Genomic DNA, 24,792 nt, shown 5'->3' on the forward strand with positions numbered 1-24,792 from the left:
GGGAAAAATAATTATGAACCTCAAAAATCACCAAAAAACCTACAAGAAAAATAGAATTAAACTAATATTTTAATTCCAAAAGTCAAATTCATAGAAACAGAGAGTAGAATGGTGGTTACCAGGGGTGGAGAAGTGGCGAAATGGGAGATGGCAAAATTAAGACCAAACATATCAGTCATATTAATATATGTGAATGAGTTTAACCAACTAAAAGAAAAAGACTGTCAAGATAGCTCATAAGGCAATTTATGCTGCATACAAGAATCACACCTAAGAGAATCCAAAGGCTAAAATAAATAGCCAAAGATGTACTGGCAAAAGAATTAAAGTAGGAGTTGTAAGCTTAATATGAAGCAAAGTACAATTCAAGCTAACAAATACTAAAAGTGACAAAAAGTCATCTTTAAAGGCTAAAAACCACAATGTGCAATGGAGATACTAGTTATGAAAATCTATGCACCAAATAACATAGCAACCATCTTTATAGAACAGACACTACAGGAAGTGCAAGGAAAAGAAACATGCTTCTAATAAAAATCTTTAATACATCTCTCAGCATAAAACAGATTGAGTGGGTGAAAAGTAAGAATGTTGAGGACATAGACAACATAATCAATCAGATATATCTCATGGACATATAAATAAAAGGTGACATCCTAATACCCTTTCTTCTCAAGTACACATGGGACATTCATAACAATTGACCAACTATTAGGTCACAAAGAAAGCGTCAGTAAATTCTGTGAAGTAGAAATATTACATACAATGCAATAAAAATTAGAAAGGAATAACATACTGAAAACAAAAAGGGCCTTCCACCTAGAAACAAATTCTTCTATTAAAAATTTTCTATATAAAAGGGGAACTCAATACCAAAATTACAGAGTTTTTAAAAAATAATGAACATTTATTATTAGACTCTATAGGACACAATTAAAGCAGTGATCACAGGAAATTTCATAGTCTTAAGCACTTATAGCAATAAAATTCAGTAGAAATGAAATCAAAATAAATGAATTAAATTCCCACTCAAAAGCTAGAAAATGAACAAAAATATAAACCAAAAGAAATCACAAGGAAGGAATAATAAAAGACAAAACAGTGATTAATAATCCAGAGAACTGAAAATATTAGATTGACAATGATTTAAATTTCGAAAAAAAAAAATTAGCAATCATACCAAAACAAACAAACAAACAAAAAGCCTCTAGCTAATCTAATTAAGAGAGAGGGGGAGAAAGTCCATGTTGAATCTGAGCCCCGTGGCTAGGGAGAGTGGGTGACATACTTACGCACACAGAAAGGGGTCTTGCCCGACCAGTGATGATCCTGCTGGCAGATGCGCACAGACATGCCGATCAGGCGGAAGCCAGCGTTGCACTGGTACACTACACTGCCCCGGTAGCTGTAGTTCTCCCCATTGATGTGTCCGTTGATGACAGGCTCAGGTGTCCCACAGTGTCCAGCTTTGGTGAGGGACGGGGAAGAGAGTACATCAAAGAGGAGCTTATAGAAAATGGAGCAGAGCTCGGTCTGGGTGGCGAGAGACAGGGATGGTGGGGAAAAGGACCAACTATCCCACCAGTCATCATTTTTCCCACCTCTCCCCGAGAGTAGCAATTCAGGAGTGACTTCAGGAACTCTCAACATGACAGAAATAATGTTGAGGACTTGGCACCCCGAATCCCATGGCTATATCCCAAATGGCCACTCACTTCTGAGTTTCAGTTTCTGTGTCTCTACACAGGTGTGCAAAATAATCACTGTTGCCTCCCTGCCCCCAGTATTTCTTTTTCTTACCAACCAGATACAAAAATGCCATATATATATATATATATATACCTAAAAACTCAAACTCAAGAGCAGCTCTCTCTCTCTCTTTTTTTTTTTTTTTTTAAACAGGGTCTTGCTCTGACTCCCAGGCTAGAGTGCAGTGGTACGATCTTGGCTCATTGCAACCTCCACCTCCTAGATTCAAGGGATTCACTAGCCTCCCAAGTAGGTAGGACTACAGGCACACACCACCACACCCAGCTGATTTTTGTATTTTTAGTAGAGGTGGGTTTCACCATGTTGGCCAGGCTGGTCTCGAACTCCTGGCCTCAAGTGATGCATCTCAACCAAAATCTTTTATCTTCATACCTTTATAGTGTCTGGCATACAGTAAAAGCCTAATGAATATCAAATAAATGAATTAGTGGATGCGCATCTGGACAAAGGCAGCTTTTGATTGCTGGGATTACAGGCAAGAGCCACAGTGCCTGGACTGAACATCTTGTTTTTTACTGAGCATCTGCTGCATGGAGGGCACCATCATCTACATTAAGGCAGTCAAAACCTGGCTGTGTTGAAACAACTGTGTAAAAACAGATGGTTTGGCTAAATTCATCTTTCCTTCCTTCCCCTTGAGTAACACCTAGGTGAGTTCTTTTTATTACATGGGATTTGGGTAGAGTATATTCCTGGCATTTCTGCCAGTTTCTGTTGGCTCTCTGTGGAAATAATGGGCTTGGGACATGGGCAAGACAGCACTGTTCACCCCAGGACAAACCATCCAACCTATCCTGTGAGGTTTATGTGGTTGGGGCCCTCTTTTCGACTCTATGGGTCCAAGAAAGGTATAAGAGGAGACAGAATCATAGAAGCAGAGAGTGGATTAGCCATGGATAAATTTGGCTTACAAAGGATAAATTTGTCCTTTGTAAGCCAGGTTGTTTTGTGTTTCTGTCATTTGCTTAGTATATATGTATATATTAATATATTGTGTGTAAAATTTGCTAATAGATAATATGAAAGGTATTTAAGGCATGTTACAGGAATGTGTCTGCAAGTTTGCCAAAAATGGATACTGGGGCTATACTCATGATATAAAGGCCAATAGGAAGGGATTGTTTTTCTAACCAGAATGGCACCCTCAAAGACTTGTCTCTTTAGATCTGAAGTTCTCATTCCTTTGGGTGGTCCAAGAGAAGCTATTCCAGGGTTTTAGTCATGCCTGATGCCCAACAGTTGGTGATTAGATTAAGCATTTTATGTCAGTAGGTGAAATGATCCTGTTCAAAGACTGGATCCCAGCTTTGGATCTGTTCTATCTGGAGGAGAAAAACTGGGAAGGTTAGGCCTGGAGAGGTAACTTACCAAGGCAGCGGACTTCAGAGCCACTCCAGAGCCCATTGGCCATGCACTCACGCACCCGGGAGCCCACCATCGTGTATCCGGAATTGCAGGAGAAGATGGCTGTCGCCCCGTAGACAGACAGTGTTCCGATGCGGTGCCCGTTGGGGGGAATGGGGAGCTCTCCACAGGAGATGACTACAATGATCACAAGATGCTCAGTAAGCCAGCCCCGAGAGGAGGGACGTGGCTGCTTCTGCTTAGCAACAATCGTGACAAAAACAAGACCTGTTTAACCTTACTTTGCTGGAATTCCTGGCCAGAATATGGGCTGTGATGCTGACTTATGTGATGTGGCACCTCAACTGGAGGTGTTTCCAGAAGCTCCCAAGGGGTGTTCAAATGCCCAGCTCCGCTGCAGGTGCCTGACTCACTACCTTTGGAGATAGGGCCCCAGCCTGTGTGCTTTTTAAATCCTTCTCAGGGGCCTGAGATGTGCACTGTGGTTAGGAAGAGATGGCGATTCTGTGGTATGCTCCTTAGTGACCTGGGCAGACACTGCTAATCAATTTCCTTGCCCTTCTTTTCTAAGCCCTGCAGCAGCCTCACACTTTTTTTCAACAGAGCACTGCTGAGAGCCCCTGGCTGATGTATGAGGTGAGGCCTAATCACCAAGGCTGCACTGAAATATGAGTGGCTGCATTGTAGTGAGGCTGTCAAATGCTTGTGACTACTCTGCCACACACGTGGTTACATCCCACTGTGCAGTCTGCACCAGTGTGTAAAGACAACAGTGTCTTGGATCACTGACATTAGCTTTTTTTTTTTTGAGATGGAGTCTCACTCTGTCGTCCAGGCAGGAGTGCAGTGGCACAGTCTTGGCTCCCTGTAACATCTGCCTCCTGGGTTCAAATAATTCTCTTGCCTCAGCCTCCCAAGTACTTGGGATTACAGGTGGGCACCACCATGCTGGCTAATTTGTGTGTGTGTGTGTGTGTGTGTGTGTGTGTGTGTGTGTGTATACATATATATATATCTATTTTAGTGGAGATGGGGTTTCACCATGTTGGCCAGGTTGGTCTTGGACTCCTGATCTCAAGTGATCCACCCACCTCAGCCTCCCAAAGTGCTGGGATCCACGCCCAACCTGGATCACAAGCACTGGAAGACATCATTCCTCCTCCTGCCCAGTCTCAAACTCCCACTTCTCACAGACCACTTCCTTCTACCTCTTTAAATCACTTGCTTCCTCTATGACACCCTCATTGGTCACATAAATATTATGAGCATATTCCTATTGTAGTGATATTCCTATTGCAGTGCATGCCGTGGTGAGCCACTCAGAGCCTGTTTTAGGACTGAAGGTTATTTCCCCAGCTGCTGGCAAACAACCCTTGGCTGTCAGCCCTTTTCAGACTGCTGTGGTTGAAGAATTCTCCCATCTAGGCAGGTCAAGTCCCTTTCCTAGAACAGCCTGCATCCAATGGCTGGTCAGTGTTGTAGTAAAAAGGCTCTGTTGCTCCAACTTGTGACAATTCTCGAGGGCCATCCCAGCTGTAGAGCTCCCTGGGGGGTCAGCTGAGGGTTTCACAGATATGGTATCAGAACTTAATTCTTCCTCTGCCCAGTCCTGCTTCCCTCCCTCCTTTCGTTTCCCTTCTGCAGGTGGTGTTCTCAAGGGCACCCTCTAATAAGCCTCTGTCTCAGTGTCTTCCCAGAGACTCTGACCTTTGAAACTATATTAAAGAACCAAAGAAAAACAATTGACAATGGAGAAGGTGGGCAGGTTTAGGTGACCTATCCCCTATGCTACCCTCATTCCTTTTACATACACTCCCATTTCAGGTCTTATCACACCACATTATCATTGCTTTACGTGTCTGCCTCTCCAGCAGACTCTAAAGTCTTTGTGGGCAGGAACCAAAATCTTTTATCTTCATACCTTTATAGTGTCTGGCATACAGCAAAAGCCTAATGAATATTAAAGAAATGAATTAGTGGATGCTCATCTGGGTAAAGACAGCTTTTGATAAGATGAGAAGATGCTAAGAAATACTTCCGTAAAGGAGTAGGCGTTTTCCCAGCTCTTGCTTCCACTAGATGAGAGTCTAAAAAGCAGTACGCTGCAGTCCCTGGTGGTACCCCCTTTTCCCCGACCCTAGTCCACCCCATGCATGAGACAGCTTAGGTAGGAAGGATTCTGCCAGACTTGCCCACCCTCCCCTCCTGGGCTTACTTTGGCAGGTGGGCGTAGAGTCCCCGAGGCTCCATTTGCCATTGGCCTGACAGCGGATGACCCTTTGGCCAGTGTAGTAGTAGCCAGGGTCACAGATGAGCATCAGCTGGGCCTGGAACTGGTACTGTGTCTCAAAGATAAGCCTCCATCGGCCATGCTCCACACTGATGCTACTGATATCAGGACAGGTCACAGCTGGGGAAATGAGGCACAGGGAGGATTAATTAATTAATTGTGGAAGATCTTGCAAGAACCCAGATCTAAGGACTTGGAGAACTTAATGTAATCATGAAGAATCCAGGCAGCTTCAGTTCAGAGGCAGGTGTGATAAGTGAACAGAGTGGGTTTGGCGGGCATGTGGCAAACTGGGGAGTACACTTCTGCCGAAATATTAAAAATGAGAAAAGGGAAATAGTACTCAGTCGAGGTTGACTATTGAATGTTTGAGCTCCATTTGGTTAGATTTTAATCTTTCGAGAGAAGATAAACATGGATTTTAATGTAAAATGTCTTGATTTTAAAAGTTTGTGAAGTAATTCAAAATTTGTTATGAAGCACCATGTAGGCCAAAAAACACAACAAAACCAAACCCTCTCTCTTTGGACTGGACATTATCATGTCATTTTATGATCTGGCCTAAAAGTTGTCATTTTAGAGCTTTGGAATCAAGGGACATTCAAGCAAACTTTCTGACAGGGTTTCCATCTAAAAGGGAGCAGACCAGGCTGTTGTTAAGTTCCATGGTGGTTTGTGGAAACACCAGGGCACAATGGTCATCAATGCCTAGAGCAGATTCAGTGCTTGCCTCCTCTTCTGAAATCCCCCAATCTCCATCTCCATGGGTTTTTTTTCCTCATTACGGTGCTTTTAGTTCTCTCCTTGTAGGAATCTCTCCAGCTGCCTACCTAACCCCCTCCTTACACCCACCTCCACTGCCCGAGGACTCACGGACACACAGTGGGGGGACATTGCGGTTGCTCCATAGGCCTGTGTCCAGACACTCTGCAGTGGCCTCAGCGCCTGCCTGGAGGTGGTAGCCTTCACTGCAGCTGTACACAGCCTTGGTTCCCACTGTGTACTCCTTGCCAAACACCATTCCATTCTTGGGGGCCTCAGGAGGCCCACAGGAAAGAGCTAGCAAAAGGAAAACAACGTCATGAGCATTTCTGGTTTAAGATGGTATTCTGAGAAACTATTTTATCCTTCCTCCCCTCCCAAGGTCCCAATAAAATTGTAGTAAAAACTAATAAAAGGGTAAAGTCTCATAATAAAAAATAAAATGGGAGGATCATCAGTGGAGGAGTTTTTTTTTTTTTTTAAGTTTGGAAGAAGAAATGAAAATAGAAGTGCAAAGAAGCTATAGTTCAAAATATGTGGGAAGGAGCCTCAGGGTAAAACCAGTTCTCTGCTATCTGTTCCCATAAACACAGTGTAGAGGCATTCAAGCATCTACACTCCAAACAAAAGAGAGGATTTTCTTTCCCACTGAAGGAGAACTCTCCTAGGATGAATTAGGGCTGCTATGGTGGGAGTTGGCATCCCAGAGGAAAGCTCTTTTAATTCTAGGGTTTATGGTCTGTTAGACTACCCCATTGCCTGCCCAGGTCTGCCACATACTCAACTCAACTTCTCATTGATAGGAGACAGTTAGTGGGCCAGGATACCTGTATATAAAAACAACAAAGGTAATACACATCTCATACCTGGAAAAACCAACCTGGCCCTTACTCTTAAAATATGATCAAGAATCACTATACATATGAAGAAAATCAGCAGTGTGAACAAGACAAACCAAGATAAGGTTTAAAACAAACATCCCCTTAGGAATATATATCTTCTATTTCCTAAATCTGTTCCTAATTTCCTTCTGCTATATATCTTCTGTTTCCTGAATTAGGAAAATATATAAGAGCTTTGCACAGGGATGATCCTATTTTTGTATTCAAGATATAAAAGACAAAAGGAAATGTGCTGAAATGTTAACAGTGTTATGAAATGTTCCTGAATTAGGAAACAGAAGATATATAATCTTTAAGCTTCTGATCAGTAGTATCTTGAGAAAGTCAAGGTGACATATGGTAATCATAAAATAAAATCAGTGTGCTCTGAAGAGAAAAACAACAAAAAGAACAAGGAGGAGCTCTTTGAACTGAAAAACATGATTGCCAAAATAAGCATTAAATAAAAAGGCTGCAGATAAAAAGTAAATTTCTCAGACTATAGGAAAATAAAGAGACTGAAAATGAGAGAAAAGAACTGAAAACACAGATCGATCCTCAATACAGGAGGTCCAACGTCCAGCTGTTCAGAGCTCCAGAAAGAGAGAACTCCAAAAGTAGATGGGATGGAATTATCATAGATGCAAATTTCTCAGAGCTGAAGAGAGACAGAAGCCTTCAGATGGAAAGGGAGCCAAAAGAATGGAAAGGGAGCCAAAGGAATGCAAAGAGAATCACTCTTAGATTCACCATCATGGAATTTTTTGCATCTAAGAAGTCCAAAGACACATAGGCATTCCTCCAAGTTCCTAGAAAGAGAAAAAAATACAACATAACTGAAGGAACAAGAAACAAATTGGCATAAGACTTCCCATTAGCAACACTGAGTGTTTAAAGATAATGGAACAAATCAATGTCTGAAGAAAATGATTTGTAAACTAGAATTTTACCTAATCAACTGACCAAGCATGTGTGAGGGCAAAAAGATAGACACTATCAGAAATGTAAAGTCACAGAAAATGTACCTCTCCTGAACTCTTTCTAAAGAATTTGCTTAAGGATATACCCCATGAAAAAGGGTGAAAACCAAGAAAGGGCAAGATATGGGATATAAAAAATGGCAGAACTAACTCAGGAATACAAAGAAAAGGAATCTCAAAGTGGCAACTCGGGAGAGAAATGTCTGCAGCAACATGACCAGGGTCATGATTTTATAAGGAGTAGGGTCAACATTATGTTTATAGGAGGAATATGAATTACTTAGGAAAGAATGGATTGTTTGGTCTTTGAAAGAAAATAATACTTATAAATCATCCTTGACCTTTGATAGCTTGGAGGGTATTACAGATGGAAAGACTAATCCGTGAAAGTGCTCCCTACTGCCTCCATCCACTGTCCCCTTTGGCAACTAGTCTAGAGCTCAGACCTCCTTCGCTCAGAGCCAGAATAAGCTTGGGCAGAGTCCCATTGAGATTGCCTAACAAGATGCTTGATGTTACAAGAATTTCCAGTATCAATAAGAGGCATCAGCCTGGGGTTCCATTATGAATGGAGGGTGGTAGACTGTTCAGAGGGAGAGAAGTTGGAATACCAAGACGGAATAAGGGTCTAGACATGGAACCCTCCAGAAGAGGAGGATCAGGAACACAGAAGGAATGAGAAATCAGGGAGTGTGTAAACATGAGACTCTTAATGACTATATAGAAAGGCTTTGGGCTCCTTCACTGGTACTAGGTTAGTCAAACTGTCATATCAGATCAGCTATCTACACAGCTTCCTTGAATCCTTAGGGAAGAAATGCTTGGATCGCCACTGGTGTCTTGCACAGAGAGTCAACTCAGGGAGGCCAGTGAAGGAAGTGGGCAGCAGCCACTTCTCATAGGCCCTAGCCTGGCCTTGCTTGTGTAAATAACTGAGGGGACAGAAAGTAATACTCTAGCCCGAGAGACTAAAAGCCTGTGCTTCATGATCTCTATGCCAAAATGCAGTTCCCCAAACCGAGTGGTAAGAGGGACACTTCCTGTGAGTAGAAGGGGAGGGGATACAATCACAAAGTATTTGAGTCTTGTGGTGGAATGAGATCTCTGAGGGACAGAGATATGGAGTGAGAGAATGGGTGGGGAAGGAGAGAGAAGGCATTAGGAGGCACAGAGTCTCTAAAGGAGGAGTGGAGAAATCATGGTTTGGAAGCAGCAGTAGGGAACTGGAAGAATGCCCTTCCTGGCCCAGAATTGTGTGGGAAGTAGGAGGTGGGTGGAGGGGGATTAACATGCCACTTGAAAGGGCCATAGCATACACGCTGTCAGAGGACAGTCATGGTCTCCTTGGAGGGAGGAAGTGAAGACAGCCTGCTGGGTATGGACTGAGGGTGTATGCTTGTTGGCCATGGAACCAGGATTCCAGAGAATGCCAGGGGAGGCTCAGAGAAAGGGCATCAGTGGGATGCATCGGGGGGTGGCATAGGGAGAAGACATGCACAGTAGTATGAAGATGGGTGAATCAAAGCCTGGGGGAGATTTAATTTTGGGTGGTGATGTAAGGTAACAGAAATGAGAGGCTTGGTGGGTTCCAACTGGCTCTCCAGAAAAAAGACTTGTCCATGTTAATGCAGTTAGAGACGCAGAGACCAAAGCCAAATGCCATTTGCCATTTGTGGACAGCCAGTTCACTGTGACCTTTGCTTAAGGCTAAAATAGATTATTAACAGCACACTGTTTTTGTTCTTTGAGAAAGCGCAGGCACAGGTGAGAAGGTTGTGAGGATTAAAGATGAGAGATGTCATTAAAAAGTACTTCACCACTACTGGGAACCAAAGGAAAAATCAAAGAGCAACGTGATTTCCTGTTTTTGTCAATGTAGTTGGCAACATCTTTTTTTTTTTTTTGTCTTTTTAAATGCAGTGCATAACATTGAGACTGCAGGAGAAAAGATAGCTCTCATGTACTGCTATACATGAGGACAAAACTTTCTGGGGGGGCAATCAGTATTGACAGCTGTCAATCACATATGATGTGACAATCTCACTTCTGGGAATTTGCTTTAAGGAAATAAATATGTAACACTCACAAAGATAGAATTATAAGTTTATAGTCACAAAGAATATAGAAATTCAAATGATCATAGAATGATACCTAAATGAATGACAGTTTTCTCATAATGCTGTGCAACCACTGAAAATAATGGTGAGGAAGTATAATATTAACAATAGAGGCCAGGTGCAGTGGCTCACACCTGTGATCCCAGCACTTTGGGAGGCCAAGGCAGGTGGATCACCTGAGGTCAGGAGTTTGAGACCAGCCTGACCAATATGGTGAAACCCTGTCTCTACTAAAAATACAAAAATTAGCCAGGTTTGGTGGCAGGTGCCTGTAGTCCCAGCTACTTGGGAGGCTCAGACAGGAGAATTGCTTGAACCCAGGAGACAGAGGTTACAGTGAGCTGAGACTGTGCCACTGCACTCCAGCCTGGGTGACAGAGCAAGACTCCATCTCAAAAACAAAAAACAAAAAACCCCACCACCAATAGTATGTAATATATGTGATAATATACAGTTAAATATACTCCCTCACCATTATTTTCAATGGTCGTACAGCATTATTGGAAAAAAAAATCTATAAGAGCTTTGCACAGGGATGATCCTGTTTTTGTAATCAAGATATAAAAGACCAAAGGAAATGTGCTGGAATATTAATAGTGGTGATCTCAGGTTTTTCGTTCATTTTCACTTTTTTCTTTCGCATTATCTACAGTTGTTTTCTTCAGATTTTTAGTTTGAGTGTATATTACTTTATGGGAAAAAACTCATAAATTATAAAAGGTAATGCATGTAAACTGACTGGCACGTTTCAAGTGTTCGATCAATCCACTTGCTCTACGAGCCCAAGCCCAAGCATCTTCATGGCTGGGAGCCCTCCCCAGTTGGCCAGGAGGAAGGAGATCCCTTCTCACCTCTGGGCTCCTAGAACACTGATTGTGCTCATGACACAACACTTCCTTCCTCTGTCACTTGCATGGATGTGCTCACATACCCATCTCCCCCATGGATCTCAAAACACTGAGATTGCTATGCACTACAGATCGTCAGTAAATGCTGGTGGAAAGAATGAATTAATTATCAAACAGGAAACCCACATTTGGAAGTGACTAGTCCTGGACAAACCCAAGACGTGAGTTGGATCTGAGCTACCTGTGGCCCCCTTTCCGCCTGCTTCTCACCTTGACAGAGAGGGATGGCTTCACTCCACAGGTGGTAGCCTTGGGGGTGCCGGGTACAGATGGCCATGCTGTGTCCCACCAGGCGGTAGCCGGCATTGCAGCCAAAGTGGATGGAGCCCCCGGGCTGGGTGCTGGTCTGGCCTAGGATGAAGCCATGGAGTGGAGCCCTGGGCAGGCTGCAGTAAGGGGCTGAACAAGAAGATGAGGTTCAGGGAACCAGTCCCAGCAGGAGGACAGACATGGTCTTCCGTGCAGGCCCTTTCCCCTTTCTTCTCCCCCCATCTCCTTGTCTTTGCCACTGCTACGTCCTCTGCTGCTGAGGAAGGTCTGAGTGGTGGATATTGAAAAACACCCAGCCAGGTTAATAAAGCAGAAATAAAACAAAGAAAAAACAAACAAACCAACCCGCTTCATGAAGCACTGGTTCCCTTTTGTGGTCCAAAGGCAGATTTGGTTGTATGGCTAAGTTCAGGCTGTCAAATCCCTTCAGCTCCCAGACTTAGAAAGTAGAGCCCAATGGTGTTGGTTCCAGACAGGTGTGACTGCAGGAGGGTGAACTTTGATGATAGTCAGGCCTGGGCTCAAGTCCCATTTCTGATCTTACCAAGTCCGTGATTCGAGACAAATCACTTAGCTCCAATTTCCTCATCTGTAAATTGGGACTAGTAATTTCTACTTTGGGCAATTTAAGTTGTATATAAAGACTGCATACATAAAGCCCCCAGCACAGCATGGGGCACTCGGTATTCAATGCTCATTAAATGGTCATTCTCCATCTTTGTGTTGTGTAGGGGAATACACTGAGACGGACCTGTGGCAACCTGGGACACACGTTCCCCTACAGTGCTCATTTCCCTTCCACATATGGCTTCAACTTATTTCATTCGTTTATTCAACAGATATCAAGTGTCTATTATCTTCCAGATGTTGTTCTAAGTGCTTACAATCCAACAACGAAGAAAACAGACCAAAATTCCAGCCTGGGTTAGGTGCAGTGGCTCACACCAATAATCCCAGCACTTAGGGAGGTCGAGGTGGGTGGATCACACGAGGCCAGGAGTTTGAGGACTACCTGGGGAAACCTCATCTCTGCTAACAATACAAAAATTGGCCGGGTGTGGTGGTGCATGCCTGTAGTCCCAGCTACTCGGGAGGCTGAGGCAGGAGAATTGCTTCAACCTAGGAGGTGGAGGCTGCAGGGAGCTGTGATCCTGTCACAGCACTCTAGCCTGGGTGACAGAGAGACACTCCGTCTCAACACACACACACACACACACACACACACACAAAATCCCAGCTTAAAAGACTCACATTACGAACCCTGCCAGTGATCCTCAGGGCGAGTTCTGTGAGGCCAGGAAAGAGGGATGACCAAAGGACCAGACAGATAATTATCTTTGTTTGCCCTAGGAGTCACTGGTTGGGTCTTGCAGGCAGAGATGGATAAGGCAGGATTCGGTTGTGGGGCCCTTACTCACAACTGCCCCCGGTGAGATCCCCTGGCCTCTTTTTATGTTGATCACATCCCTCTGCTGGTGAAATTTGTATTTTAAATAGCTGCTTTCCAAGCTGGATTTGTTTCCCTACTCCTGCTTTGCCCCCTGTGCACTATGTGTGCTGTATCTATGTGGTTACCTCCCTCGGGAATAAGAATCTCAGTTGTAAAATATACCTAGTCACGGTGACAGACGCAGGTGCAAATCACACTCGTTTACTATATCTGAATTATTAAGGGCTAATTGTTGCACCACGTAATTAATTTATTTTCTACATGGCATAGGTATTGTAATTACAGCTGACTCATTATCCCCAAACATGTTAGTCTTTAGAACATCGAGGAAAAGGTAATTCCTTCATAGTGTTCAGTGCCTAATTTAGCAAACAGCATAGTAAGATGGTACTAAACTGCTATATTTCCTGTTTGAGTGAGCAGCTGCCAGGTACTCATCCTGAGTCATCCTTGAGAGGCACCTTAAGGTTTCTTTTTCATCCTATGGACACTGAGGCCTGAAGTGGTTAAGTGCCATGCCTAATAATCCCATAGCTAGTGAGTGAGAGAGCTGGTCACTGATGCTGGGGCACACAGTTGTTGCAGCTGCCCAGACTACTCCTCTGTGCACCAGGGAAAGGAGAGGTTGGACAGATTCTGCAGAGGATATGGGCTCTGAGACAATAAAGACTCATCTCTTCCCAGGCACCCTCAGCTTCCTCTGGTTGGCTTTTCCCTGAAAACCACACCCAGGCATTCTTTAAGACTGTTCACCCTCTGAGTATGGGCTGGTCTTGCAAGCAGGAGACCCATGAAGATGGACTGTGGCAAGAGGGACTTCAGGCCAGTTATAATTTGACATCCCTTCCAACCAAGATTCTTTTTTTTTTAATTTATTTTTGATTTGGAGTTTCACTCTTGTTGCCAGGCTGGAGTGCAATGGCGTGATCTGGGCTCACTACAACCTCTGCCTCCCGGGTTCAAGCGATTCTCCTGCCTCAGCCTTCCAACTAGCTGAGATTACAAGTACATGCCACCATGCCCGGCTAATTTTTGTATTTTTAGTAGAGACGTGGTTTCACCATGTTGGTCAGGCTAGTCTCAAACTCCTGACCTCAGGTGATCCACCTGCCTTGGCCTCCCAAAGTCCTGGTGTCATAGGTGTGAGCCACCACACCTGGCCCCCAACCAAGATTCTTTAGAAATTTGTCCATCATTTGCTTGGAATGTAGGCCAAAGGTAGCCAGGGGAGAAAGAGTGCTGAAAGGGAACTACTGTGTGGTGGAACCACTCATGGTCTTAAGTAATTCATTTCTGTCTCCAAGCTTGCGGAACCCAGCCAGCAGTTCACTGAACTCACCCCCCTTCAAAGTGGGTATCAAGCAGCTTGTGAAGTTTTCTTCCAACCACAGACAGTAATTCCCACCACAGGAGATCAGATAAATTCAATTTTCTCCATCTCATTATATTCCGAGGAATATTTTTTCAGTCCTTATAGATTGTTCCCTGGGTCAGCCTTTGGGCTGGCCTGGTCTTTTGATCTGATTCTGTTTATAAGATACAGCTTGAAGAGCAGAAGGAAGGTACCTGGCCTTGAAATATAGCCCATCCTTTGCTGCCTGCTTAACGTCTGCCAGTCAGAAATCCATGCTTTAGGGCTTTTTAGTTTTAAGGAGACTTAAAGTTAGCATTTCCTAACTTTCCTAAAGGGACAGGATCACTGTTAGGCATTATCAGATCATATATAATAGTTAAACTTATCCTGAAGACACAGGCTGGTTGTACAAGGGAGGGAAGAGGTTAAAAGAGGGGAATAAAATAGAAGAATAGGTGATAGGGAAATAGCAAAGACCACTTAGCTTCAGGTGAGGGAGATTTAGAGGAGGGGAACAGCTGGCCAGTCTTCACAAGGAGCTTGAAGCTTTGATAAAGAGAGGGCAGATGGCTTACTTGTGCGGTTTTTTTTGTTTTTTTTTTTTTTTTTACTCACCTGAATATCGAATCTTAAAGCCCTTCCGATTGTAGGCGTGATCAGATGACCAGCGCAGGTACACAGAGTTGCTTGAGCTGGTGAAAATCAGGGGAGCTGAGTAATTTCCACTGAGGGCTTTTAGCAGAGGACTCTGTCCGGAGGGACCTGGGGTGAGAAGGACTCAGGATTACAGACCATCAGAGCCATCACAGGGAGCCTCCAGGGAAGACCTCAGGGCTCAGAGGGTGGGGTGACCTGTTCAGAGTCAGCAAAATCATCTGTACTTGCATTCCTCTCTCTGCATCCACAGGCATTGCTCAAGGTGCTTTTCTCCTGAGCCTCGCTCTAAAGCAGTGCTCTAGGAAGTCCCTGCCTACCTATAGGAGCTGGCAGGTAAGATGAAATTGATTTGCACTTTGAGACCTGACCAAGGTCAAATAGCTGGTTAAGGGAAGAGCTGGTTTTCAAACTGGGAACTTCTTTCACTTGGCCACCCTACTTCTCTTGGTGTATTAAAAAAAGCTCAGGCTGGGTGCGGTGGGCTCATGCTTGTAATCCCGGCACTTTGGGAGGCTGAGGCAGGTGGATCGTTTGAGACCAGCTTGGGCAACATAGTAAGACTCCACCTCTACTAAAAAAAAAAAGACAAAATTAGTTGGGTATGGTGGTTGCATGCCTGTAGTCCCAGCTACTGGGTAGTCTAAGGCACGAGAATTGCTTGAACCCAGGAAGCGGAGGTTGCAGTGAGCTAAGACTGCACCACTGCACTCTAGCCTGGGCAACAGAGCAAAACTCTGTCTCCAAACAAACAAACAAACAAACAAAAATCCTCAGTACCTGCCATATAGAAAAAATATTTATAGAATGAATATATAGTAATAAAGCTAGAGGAAAATGTCATGTCTGAGTCATAAGTAAGAGCTCCCTAATATATTGCTTTTGAAGGCTCTTTGAGAAAGACCCCCCCTCTTCTTTCGTCTTACCTTAAGTGCCTGGGATTGTATCCCCAGGGGTCTGGTTGAAGGGGAGCAGAAGCTGGATAATCCATAACACAGGATTTATCCCCCTGGGAAAGGCCCTGGGTGATGCCTCTACTATGCCACTGAGAGAGCTCTTAGAAGCTTGGGAAAAGTAATGGATCATATTAAACAAAGAGCCACCAGAATTGCCATGGCCAGCTGTAAAGGGAAAGGCTCAGAGAAGTGGCATGCTGGGCTAGGACTACTGTGTAAGAGCAGAGCACCCACTAGCTGACCACAGTTCTCAGGAAGACCTGGAGGACGCACCATTTACTAAAGCAATCAGGAGGTGAGGAGCTCCAGCCTTCCTGGAGTGGGTGAGTACCAGCATTGCTGAGTAATTAATGGATATCTCCTGTGGGTCAAAAACTGATGGGAAGAGATGCTGGGCTCCCTAGCAGTAATGAGGATGAGAAGGTCCTAGAACACGGAGGCCAGTGGAATTACATAACAGTCAGAAGCAAAGTTGGCATAATTACTACAATGGAAAGCGAGGTTGGAATGGCAGCTGTGAGGGCCTGGCCTACAGGATCTACAAAGATGGCTCAAAGAACATGATGTTCCTAAGGGTAAGGTAAATAAGAAGCCCAAAAGAGCAGCCAAAACAACTATGACTATATGAACAAAATAGATCATCAGTAGATAGCCGCAGGGTGAGAAAAGCTGCCCCCAGTGGAAAGGTGCAATCCTTTGCCCAGTTTGCAGACTTAAGCCAGGTTTCATTTCCCAAGAGGCCGGGTCCCTATGAAAAAAAACCCTGCACAATGACAACAATTGTATATAGCAGTTGTTCCTACAGTTCTTTCCCCAAAAGACCTAATACTGTTTACTCAGAAAACTGAATATTATAGAAAAGGGAATGTTCAGATATATCAAAGACTTCTGGATACAGGATGTTAATTGATGCTGATGGAGGGGAGGCCCAAAGCAGTATCACAGCTACCCTGTCACAGGACGGGTGTATGAAGACTGGGGTTGGGAATAAATGGAGTCCTGGCCCAGGTCTGTCTCACAGAACACACTTAACCATGTAGGAGCCTCAATTGTAGCAGCTGTATAAAGTGCATATCTTTTAGAACTGATTAACACAGCCTTAGATACATGGAATGCAGCTGTTGATCTGGCCATGTAGTCTTTTCCATACCCTTCAGACAGGAGCATCAGAAGCAGTTTACATTCACATGAGGCATACAACAGTATACATTCATGGTTTCCCCCAGAGCTGTGTTACTTCTCTTGTTCTCTGTTAGAATAGAGTATAAAGGGATGTTGACCATCTGGACATCTTGCAGAATATAACATATTGGTTCACTCTATTGAGGACATCATATTAATTGGCTCTGATGAGTGAGAAGGGACAGTTAGTGCTTTGGCAAGATGCCATTGCAGGACACATGTGCTCCAGAGGGCAAGAGAGAAATCCTACCAAGTCTGCTGTTAAGTTTTTAGGGTCCAGTGGTCTGAAGCATGCTGAGACATTCCCTCCAAATTAAAGAGCAAATTATTGTACCTTTTCTCTCTTAAAGCCAAAGAAGCAGCACAATGTTTGGTAGATCTCTGGGTTTTGGAGGAAGCACACTCTTCACTTGGGAATACTGCTATGACCCATTTATCTGTTGACATTAACAGGAATGACTTTGAGTGGGAGCTGGAGTAAGAAAAGGCTCGGTAACAGGTTCAAGTTGTAATACAAGCAGCCCTGCTGCTTGGGCCATGCCACCCCTCTGGTCCCATGGCCTTGGGGATGCTGTGGTAGGGAAGGACATCCTGTGGAGCTTCTGGCAAGCCCTGATAGGAAAACTGCAGCACAGACTCCTAGGGTGCTGGAGCAAGTCCATGCTTTCTGCAGCAGAGATCTATGCAGCATTTGACCGACTTACCATCAAAAATCTCAAACTCATCATACTGCTTCTCACTGAGGAAGTACTCCACTGTGAGGGAGATGTTATAGTCGGGCTCCACTCTCACCAGCCAGGAGCAGGTCTGGAACTGAGGATAGCTTCCAGGGTAGCTCTGGCTCAAGATCACACCTGTGGAGTCTGTCAGAAGCTCATTTGTTGGGCAGTGCACTTGGAGAAAGAAAGAGAACACCAGGTAACATCAGGTGGAGATGGAACTATGGCAAACACATTTGCTTTTCCCAATACAAAAGGCAATCTTTAGAAAATCGGTATTTGAGCACATTCACATAAGGTCCCACATCCAACACTGTACTGCTCCATGCCAAGAGGTGGCCTTAGACCAGGCGTCCCCAAACTTTTTACACAGGGGGCCAGTTCACTGTCCCTCAGACCGTTGGAGGGCCGCCACATACTGTGCTCCTCTCACTGACCACCAATGAAAGAGGTGCCCCTTCCTGAAGTGCGGCGGGGGGCCGGATAAATGGCCTCAGGGGGCCGCATGTGGCCCGTGGGCCATAGTTTGGGGACGCCTGCCTTAGACCCTGTGTTGATATTGCCGTATTTCTTGGACTTGGGCTTGGCCAGTTGGTTGGAGTTACTTCCTAGCTAAGTTGTGGGTTCTACTACCTGGTTTTGAGCAGGGAAGGATGAAACATACATATGGACAATAGTAAGGCATCCCCAAATCCAAAGGAGATAACCTATAAAATGGGTTTTGTTTCAACAAAGATGGTACTGTAAAGGCAGAGGTAAGTACATGGGATTTTGAGTCAAATACACCTAGATTTATAGCCCACCTCTGCTACTTACTACTGGTGTGGTCTTCAACAAATTATCTCCTCTCTGCATGATGGCTTCTCCATCTCCAACACAGAGATAGCACAGACCTTACAAGATTGTTGTGAGCATTATATAAAATATTACAGGCCAGAAGTGGTGGCTCATGCCTGTAATCCCAACACTTTGGGAGGCCAAGGTGGGTAGATCAGAAGCTCAAGAGATTGAGACAATCCTGGCCAAATGGTGAAACCCTGTCTCTACTAAAAATACAACAATAAGCTGGGCATGGTGGTGTGCGCCTGTAGTCCCAGCTGCCAGCGAGCCTGAAGCAGGAGAATTGCTTGAACCTGGGAGGTGGAGGTTGCAGTGAGCCGAGATTGCACGACTCTGTCTCGCTGTGTCGCCAGGCTGGAGAGCCCCACCACCTTCAGAGAAGTGGGACACTCTAGCCTGGTGACAGAGTGAGACTCCATCTCAAAAAATTTTTTTTTTTGAAATAATATATGTAAAGCATGCAACATAGTGCTTCCATAAACTGTAGAGAGAATAATGATAACTGCACCTTGAACAGAAAGGGTCTCAGAACTTGGCTGTGGCCTAATTAGTAGTATTAACATAGCTAAAGAAAAAAAACATGTAATTCTAAAGAAGGCATTGAGCTTGGAACTTAGAAAAGGAGGACCTGGAGGAGCAGGATTGGGTTTTTTGTTATCCTCATGAGTGGGAGGGAAGCTGCTGGTTCAGAGAGGCCCTTCTCAAGCACTGAGGAGGTGCTCCGTCCTGGAGCACAGGCAAGCATCACAGCATAAAAGCAATTTCAGGACCATCCACCTCCATTTGCTTGATGCTGATGCCAAAGCAAAGTTCTGAGGACTAAATCAACTTCTTCAATACATTGTTCTTTCATTACAAAGGTGTGCATTGATGATAGTTATATTCCAATCACTGTACATGGAGAAATTGGTGTTTTGCAATAGATGTGCCTTTAGACAGGCTTCCTAGGTTTGCTGGATTCTGGGGCACTGGTATAAGGGAGTTTCTGGAACTGCAAGGTCAAAAGTTAATCTCTAAATTACAATCTCAGGTAATGCTATTTTGGGTAGAAGACTGCCATGGGCTGTCCACCCATCTCACCTCTGCCTTCAGAGAAGTGGGGCTTGGTATTCAGCACTGGGGCCGGGCTCCTAGACAGAGTCTTGCTGTGGCCCAGAATTTCACAGGACTCATCCAGGATTCTTCCCAGGTAGCTTTGAAAGGTACTCACTGACTTTTCCTGACAGAGCTTCCTTTTTAATTTTAAGAAGAGAAGGAAAACAAATGTCTTCTAGGAGGAGACTCGCTTAGCTTTTGACATGCTCCGGATTTCACTAATCCGATGACCAGTACAGTGCACTGAGATGTGATGATATTTAAGTTCTTAGGTCTTGTGGTCCACTCCTGCCTCTACCAGGTCTGCTCTTCCTTACGGACAGTACATATTGCAGGTGCTTCCTACTCTTGCTTTCCCAGGGGTGGGGCAAAGGCTGACCTGCTTCCCCACAGGCTACTGAATATTTGCAGGCAGCAGTAGTTCTAGAAACAGTAGTCACGGGGGGTGCTAGCGATAATATTAACAGCAAACATAGAACAATTACACATGCCAGGCATCATTCTAACCTGCTTTATGTTATTAATCCATTGAATAACCCCATGGCATAAGTACTACCATTACAGAAGGGAAGATTGAGGGCAACACAATCAGGTACCTTGCCTTAGGTCAGATGCCTGATGAGTGGAGAGTATGTTTTGATCTTAGTTGGGGTGGCTAGGTGAAGCAAATTCGTTTCTGTCAAGGTGTAGTACACTGGAATAAAGACTGCTGTGCTCTCTCAGTTGCCTGGCTTGGCACACAGGACCTTGTGTGCATCTGAGCACCAGTAAGGCAGGGTTGGTGTGTGAGCCTGCCCTTCCCTGAAGGCCCAGGGAGGGACTTCCTGCTTCCATTGCTCAGTATGCAATTCCAAGAAATTCCCAGAAAAGAAAAAAAGGAAGATGGAAATAAATGTGGCCACTGTGGCCAATTCACAGGTTCAGACATCAGAAGAGGGCAAAGAACCTATCTCGAGTGATTGCTCACTCATTCCTCAGGCACTCATTCATTCATCAGACATTTATCAAGAGACTTTTCATGTTATGGGGTAGTGCCTGAGCTGAAAACTAGGAATAGAAAGAGAAGCAAAACACAGGCTTTGGGAGGAACTTCTAGGCCCCATACGGATGCAGCTCCATGTAATTACCTTCACATATTGGCGGTGGGCCTTCAAACTGCAGGTAAGTGCCGAGTTTGCAGGTCAGGATTTCATTCCCCACTAAGGTAAAGCCAGGGAGGCATCTGTAGCGTACGATGTCACCTGTCAAAGAACGACTAACATGAGGACTCCCTTCAGAAGTTTGGACAGGGCAGATGGGCCTGAATCCACTTCTGGGTGATAATCAGAGGCAGGTCATATTGTGTTCAGACTTAAATAACTAGCTCAGCTCCCATCAAATGGCCCAGGCACCTGCTCCCATCTCACAGCTCAGCCTTGCCTGAGCCTAGGACTGTTTCATATTCCAGGGCATTTTATATTATCTTGCATGGATTTATTTCTCAAAAAGATGCTGACTTGAATCACAGAAGAAAACTTTTTTCTGGCTCCCCTTTTGATTTTATTTTGGGTGCAAACTCAGCTGACAGACCCCTCCGGCACAGGGCCTACTGTTTCTCTCTCCATGGACAGGAATGAGGGATGAGCTCCACTGTCCACAGCTCCCACTGCCACCTTCCCTTCCTTCCCCAGGTTTGGGAGGTGGTACCTATGTTGAATTCTTCATTCTCTGTGACGACTTCGGCATTGGGGAGGATGGTGGGAGGAGGGCATTTGGTGAGTGGATAAGCTGAAAAGGGAAAAGCAGGCAAGTCAGGGTAAGATCATCGTTCTCTAGGTACGCTGTCATTCATTTGTTCAATTCTTCACTTCCTCATCCCTCATTTATTCACACATAGATATTCATGAGTATTTATGTGTAAACGGGGTAAGTTTAGCCAAGTCATTTTTGCTTATCTTCTGCCATCCTTATTGAAATTAATAATAACAAAGGAAGGACAATCTAAGAAGTCAGTGACACCATCACCGTCACAGAAGAGTGGGAGAGGAGTATTTTCTGAGCGTCTTGTGGATATTAGGTGTTTTACAGGCTGCCACTCTAACCCTCACAACATCTGACCATGCTGTGAGGCGCTCTTACTCTACTCGTGAGCAAGTGAGATTCAGAAAGGTGAAGTAAGTTCCTCAAGGTCACACAGGAATTAAGTGGCACGGGCAGGATTTGAATCCAGGTCTGGCTGCTCCCAAACCCTGTATTCTTCCCACCACTTGACCTCTACATACTGCATGTGGCTTCTGTGAGTACCCACTGGAGTCGGCTAATAAGCTGACTCTTCTGATTTTTGACAGACACTTCTGGCTTCACAAATTTCCTAGACTGGAATTCATCCCTATGGGCAGATACTGGATGATGCTAGAGGCAGGATGCTGCTTACCAAGGCAAAGTTCAGTGTGGGCTCATAACTTGGTTTTTATTACCTGGCCCAGAGTCAGGTGCTACACAAGCGTTAGCTGCTGTTGCTGCCCCTGCTGCTGTTACTCTTGTTGGTATTTCCAGTCACCCCAATCCCTGCTATAGTTTTTTAAAAAAGTGTTCTTTAATAAATACAAATATAATATATTATCATTAAAGAAAATTTGAGGTCTTCTCTGAGAACAATAGGAAGAAAAACTCATCCATTGCCCTCTCAGAGACAACCACTGTTAAGCAATTACATTAAGTTCTTGGAGTATTTATTCCCTGCATATATAAATAGTTTTCTTTTACAAAACTTGCATCATATGTTATACACCTTCTGTTGATCCTTGGACACTTGCTATTATATTGCAAGAATTTTCCCATATAATTAAATGTTTTCAAAAATATGATTGAAATGACTTCATAGGATTTAATCACACAGATTTACTAGAATGTATTTAACAGACACCCTGTTAACCATTTAGGTTTCCAAAGTTTTGCAATTTAAAATAAAACTGCAATGAAATCCTTTTTATACATGCATCTTTTATGTTTTTTTTCTTTTTCTTTTTTAACTAGATAGGATTCAAGTACATGACCCTTTTGAAAGTATAGACATCTGCTGAATGTCAGTAATCCCTTCCTGGAAATCAAACATTCCGTGTAAAGATATTCACTAGGAGCCTATATCCCATTATTTTAAGTGGGAAAAAAAATTATACTGTGTTGTACTTCCACCCAAAATCCAAAAAGTAATTAAGACAAAGTAAAATACCTAACTATATGCAATAAGCCATTATGTTAAAAGTTAAATACTTAAAACATCACTTCATGATCACCCAGCAATATGGTGTGACAAAACAGTGCCTCTGTGCATTGCATACTGCACCGTAAATATCCTGTGCACTGTGACACCTCGCAGCTTGAGACATTACAAAACTCTAGACAGAAAGGTCTAGCTATGAAAGACCTTCTTTGCCCCTATTTTTTCCTATAAATTTGAAGAACTCTAGGAATATTCAAGGTTGATGTTAGACAGTTAATTATATTTTCCCAGTTTATCATTTGCTTAGTTTTATTTACAGCACTCTTGATTTGTAGAAGTATTACATTTTTATGTAGCCAACTATACTTTTTCTTAATAAGTTAAAAAACATTTGTGCCTTCCATTCTCTGCATCATACTTATCTTTAAAACTTCTAAGGCATACTAAACTTTTCTAGGAAAAAAATGAATAAAAACATATCCCCAATTAAATACAGCCTGGGTACTTAATATTTTGTGATTACTATTTTGATTGGGGTGATTTTCCATTACATTTTAAAACTACTTTATTTATTTATTTATTTATTTTTGCGAGGTCTTGCTCTGTCACCCAGACTAGTACAGTGGCACAATCAAGGCTCACTGCAGCCTTGACCTCCTGGGCTCAAGCTATCTTCTCACCTCTACCTCCCAAGTAGCTGGGACTACAGGTTCATGCCAACACGCCTAGCTAATTAAAAAAAAATTTTTGGTAGAGATGGAATTTCACTATATTGCCCAGGCTGATCTCAAACTACTGGGCTCAAGTGATCCTCCCATCTTGGCCTCCCTAAGTGCCAGGATTACAGGTATGAGTCACTGTGCCTGGCCATAAAATTACAAATTTCATTTTACTGTAGGAAGCTTATGGGATACTAAAAAGCAACAGAACAAAAATTCCCAGAATTCCCACCATCTAGGCATAAGCATTTCAAAAACTTTGCTGTAGGACCTTGGGTCTTTTACAGACATACTCTCCCTGCTTCCCACCACACACACACACTCTTACCACATTGATGGTATCCCACCATATTTACCATGTTATTGCTACAGAACTTTAGGACAGGGGACATTCAAGGCTGACTCCTCCATTTCATTTTGTGAATACTCTCCTTCTTCCCCTGGGGGGAAGAGGGTGAGGCGTTGAGAGAGCTTAGCCGGATGCTGGTGTGTGACCATGTTAACTGGTGGGCAGCAGGGGCAGTTGCTTTAAGCAGCAGTTGGCTCATCAGCAGCTATTGAGAGCTATGGTCCCTGTGGTCTTCCGGGGAACGTTCTTCCTCAAGCTGCTGAGTATGCTGGATTGGACTTGCATTTGAAGCATTATTTACTTAAATTTTATTTTGAGACAGAGTCTCTGTTGCCCAGGCTGGAGTGCAATGGCGTGATCTCGGCTCACCACAACCTCTGCCTCCTGGGTTCAAGCAATTCCCCTGTCTCAGCCTCCCGAGTAGTTGGGGATACAGGTGTCCGCCACGATGACTGCCTAATTTTTGTATTTTTAGTAGAGATGGGATTTCTCCATGTTGGTCAGGTGGATCTCGAACCCCTGGCCTCAGGTGATCCACCCGCCTCGGCCTCCCAAAGTGCCGGGGTTACAGCTGTGAGTCACTGCGCCTGGCCTCATTTGAAGCTTTAAAAACCAAATTAGCTTAGAAAAAAATGTGAGTTCATAAGGTTCATTTGAGCTTACCAAAAGACTCAGGGCTCTGCTTTTGAATCTGGGGTCCATGCCCAGCTAATATTGAAATGCCTTCCCTAGCCATCATTCCTTGTCTGTATCTCTTTTCCAAGAACTTCAAAAGGAGTGGTGAGTGTGATACAGGGTGCAGTCCATAATCACTGCATTTTCTGTTGACACCAGCATCTGAGTTTTAAAAATCACCTGCTTTTTTGCCCTGAACAATATAAAATAAACATTTCTCTAAATCAATGAATTGTATTCTACAGGAATGATTC

At 43.9% G+C, this 24,792-nt stretch overlaps 1 protein-coding gene across 7 annotated transcripts in view; it reads right to left on the reverse strand.

Moving 5' to 3' along the window:
* CSMD2 (CUB and Sushi multiple domains 2) overlaps positions 1 to 24,792 on the reverse strand; it is a 620,269-nt gene that overhangs the window by 56,814 nt on the left and 538,663 nt on the right. For all 7 annotated transcript variants that reach the window (XR_012512371.1, XR_012512370.1, XR_012512369.1 and 4 more), the window contains 9 exons: positions 21,280 to 21,360; positions 20,721 to 20,834; positions 17,644 to 17,832; positions 14,763 to 14,909; positions 11,284 to 11,472; positions 6,299 to 6,484; positions 5,351 to 5,545; positions 3,139 to 3,312; positions 1,293 to 1,466 (listed from right to left, as the gene is read on the reverse strand). Coding sequence is in view for 3 of the 7 variants with exons in the window: in XM_074380476.1 (XP_074236577.1) it covers positions 1,293 to 1,466; positions 3,139 to 3,312; positions 5,351 to 5,545; positions 6,299 to 6,484; positions 11,284 to 11,472; positions 14,763 to 14,909; positions 17,644 to 17,832; positions 20,721 to 20,834; positions 21,280 to 21,360 (1,449 nt within the window). In the remaining 4 variants the exon portion in view is untranslated. The remainder of the gene's footprint in view (positions 1 to 1,292; positions 1,467 to 3,138; positions 3,313 to 5,350; positions 5,546 to 6,298; positions 6,485 to 11,283; positions 11,473 to 14,762; positions 14,910 to 17,643; positions 17,833 to 20,720; positions 20,835 to 21,279; positions 21,361 to 24,792) is intronic.

Source organism: Saimiri boliviensis, chromosome 11 (genome assembly GCF_048565385.1).
Source record: "Saimiri boliviensis isolate mSaiBol1 chromosome 11, mSaiBol1.pri, whole genome shotgun sequence".
Lineage (NCBI taxonomy): Eukaryota > Metazoa > Chordata > Mammalia > Primates > Cebidae > Saimiri > Saimiri boliviensis.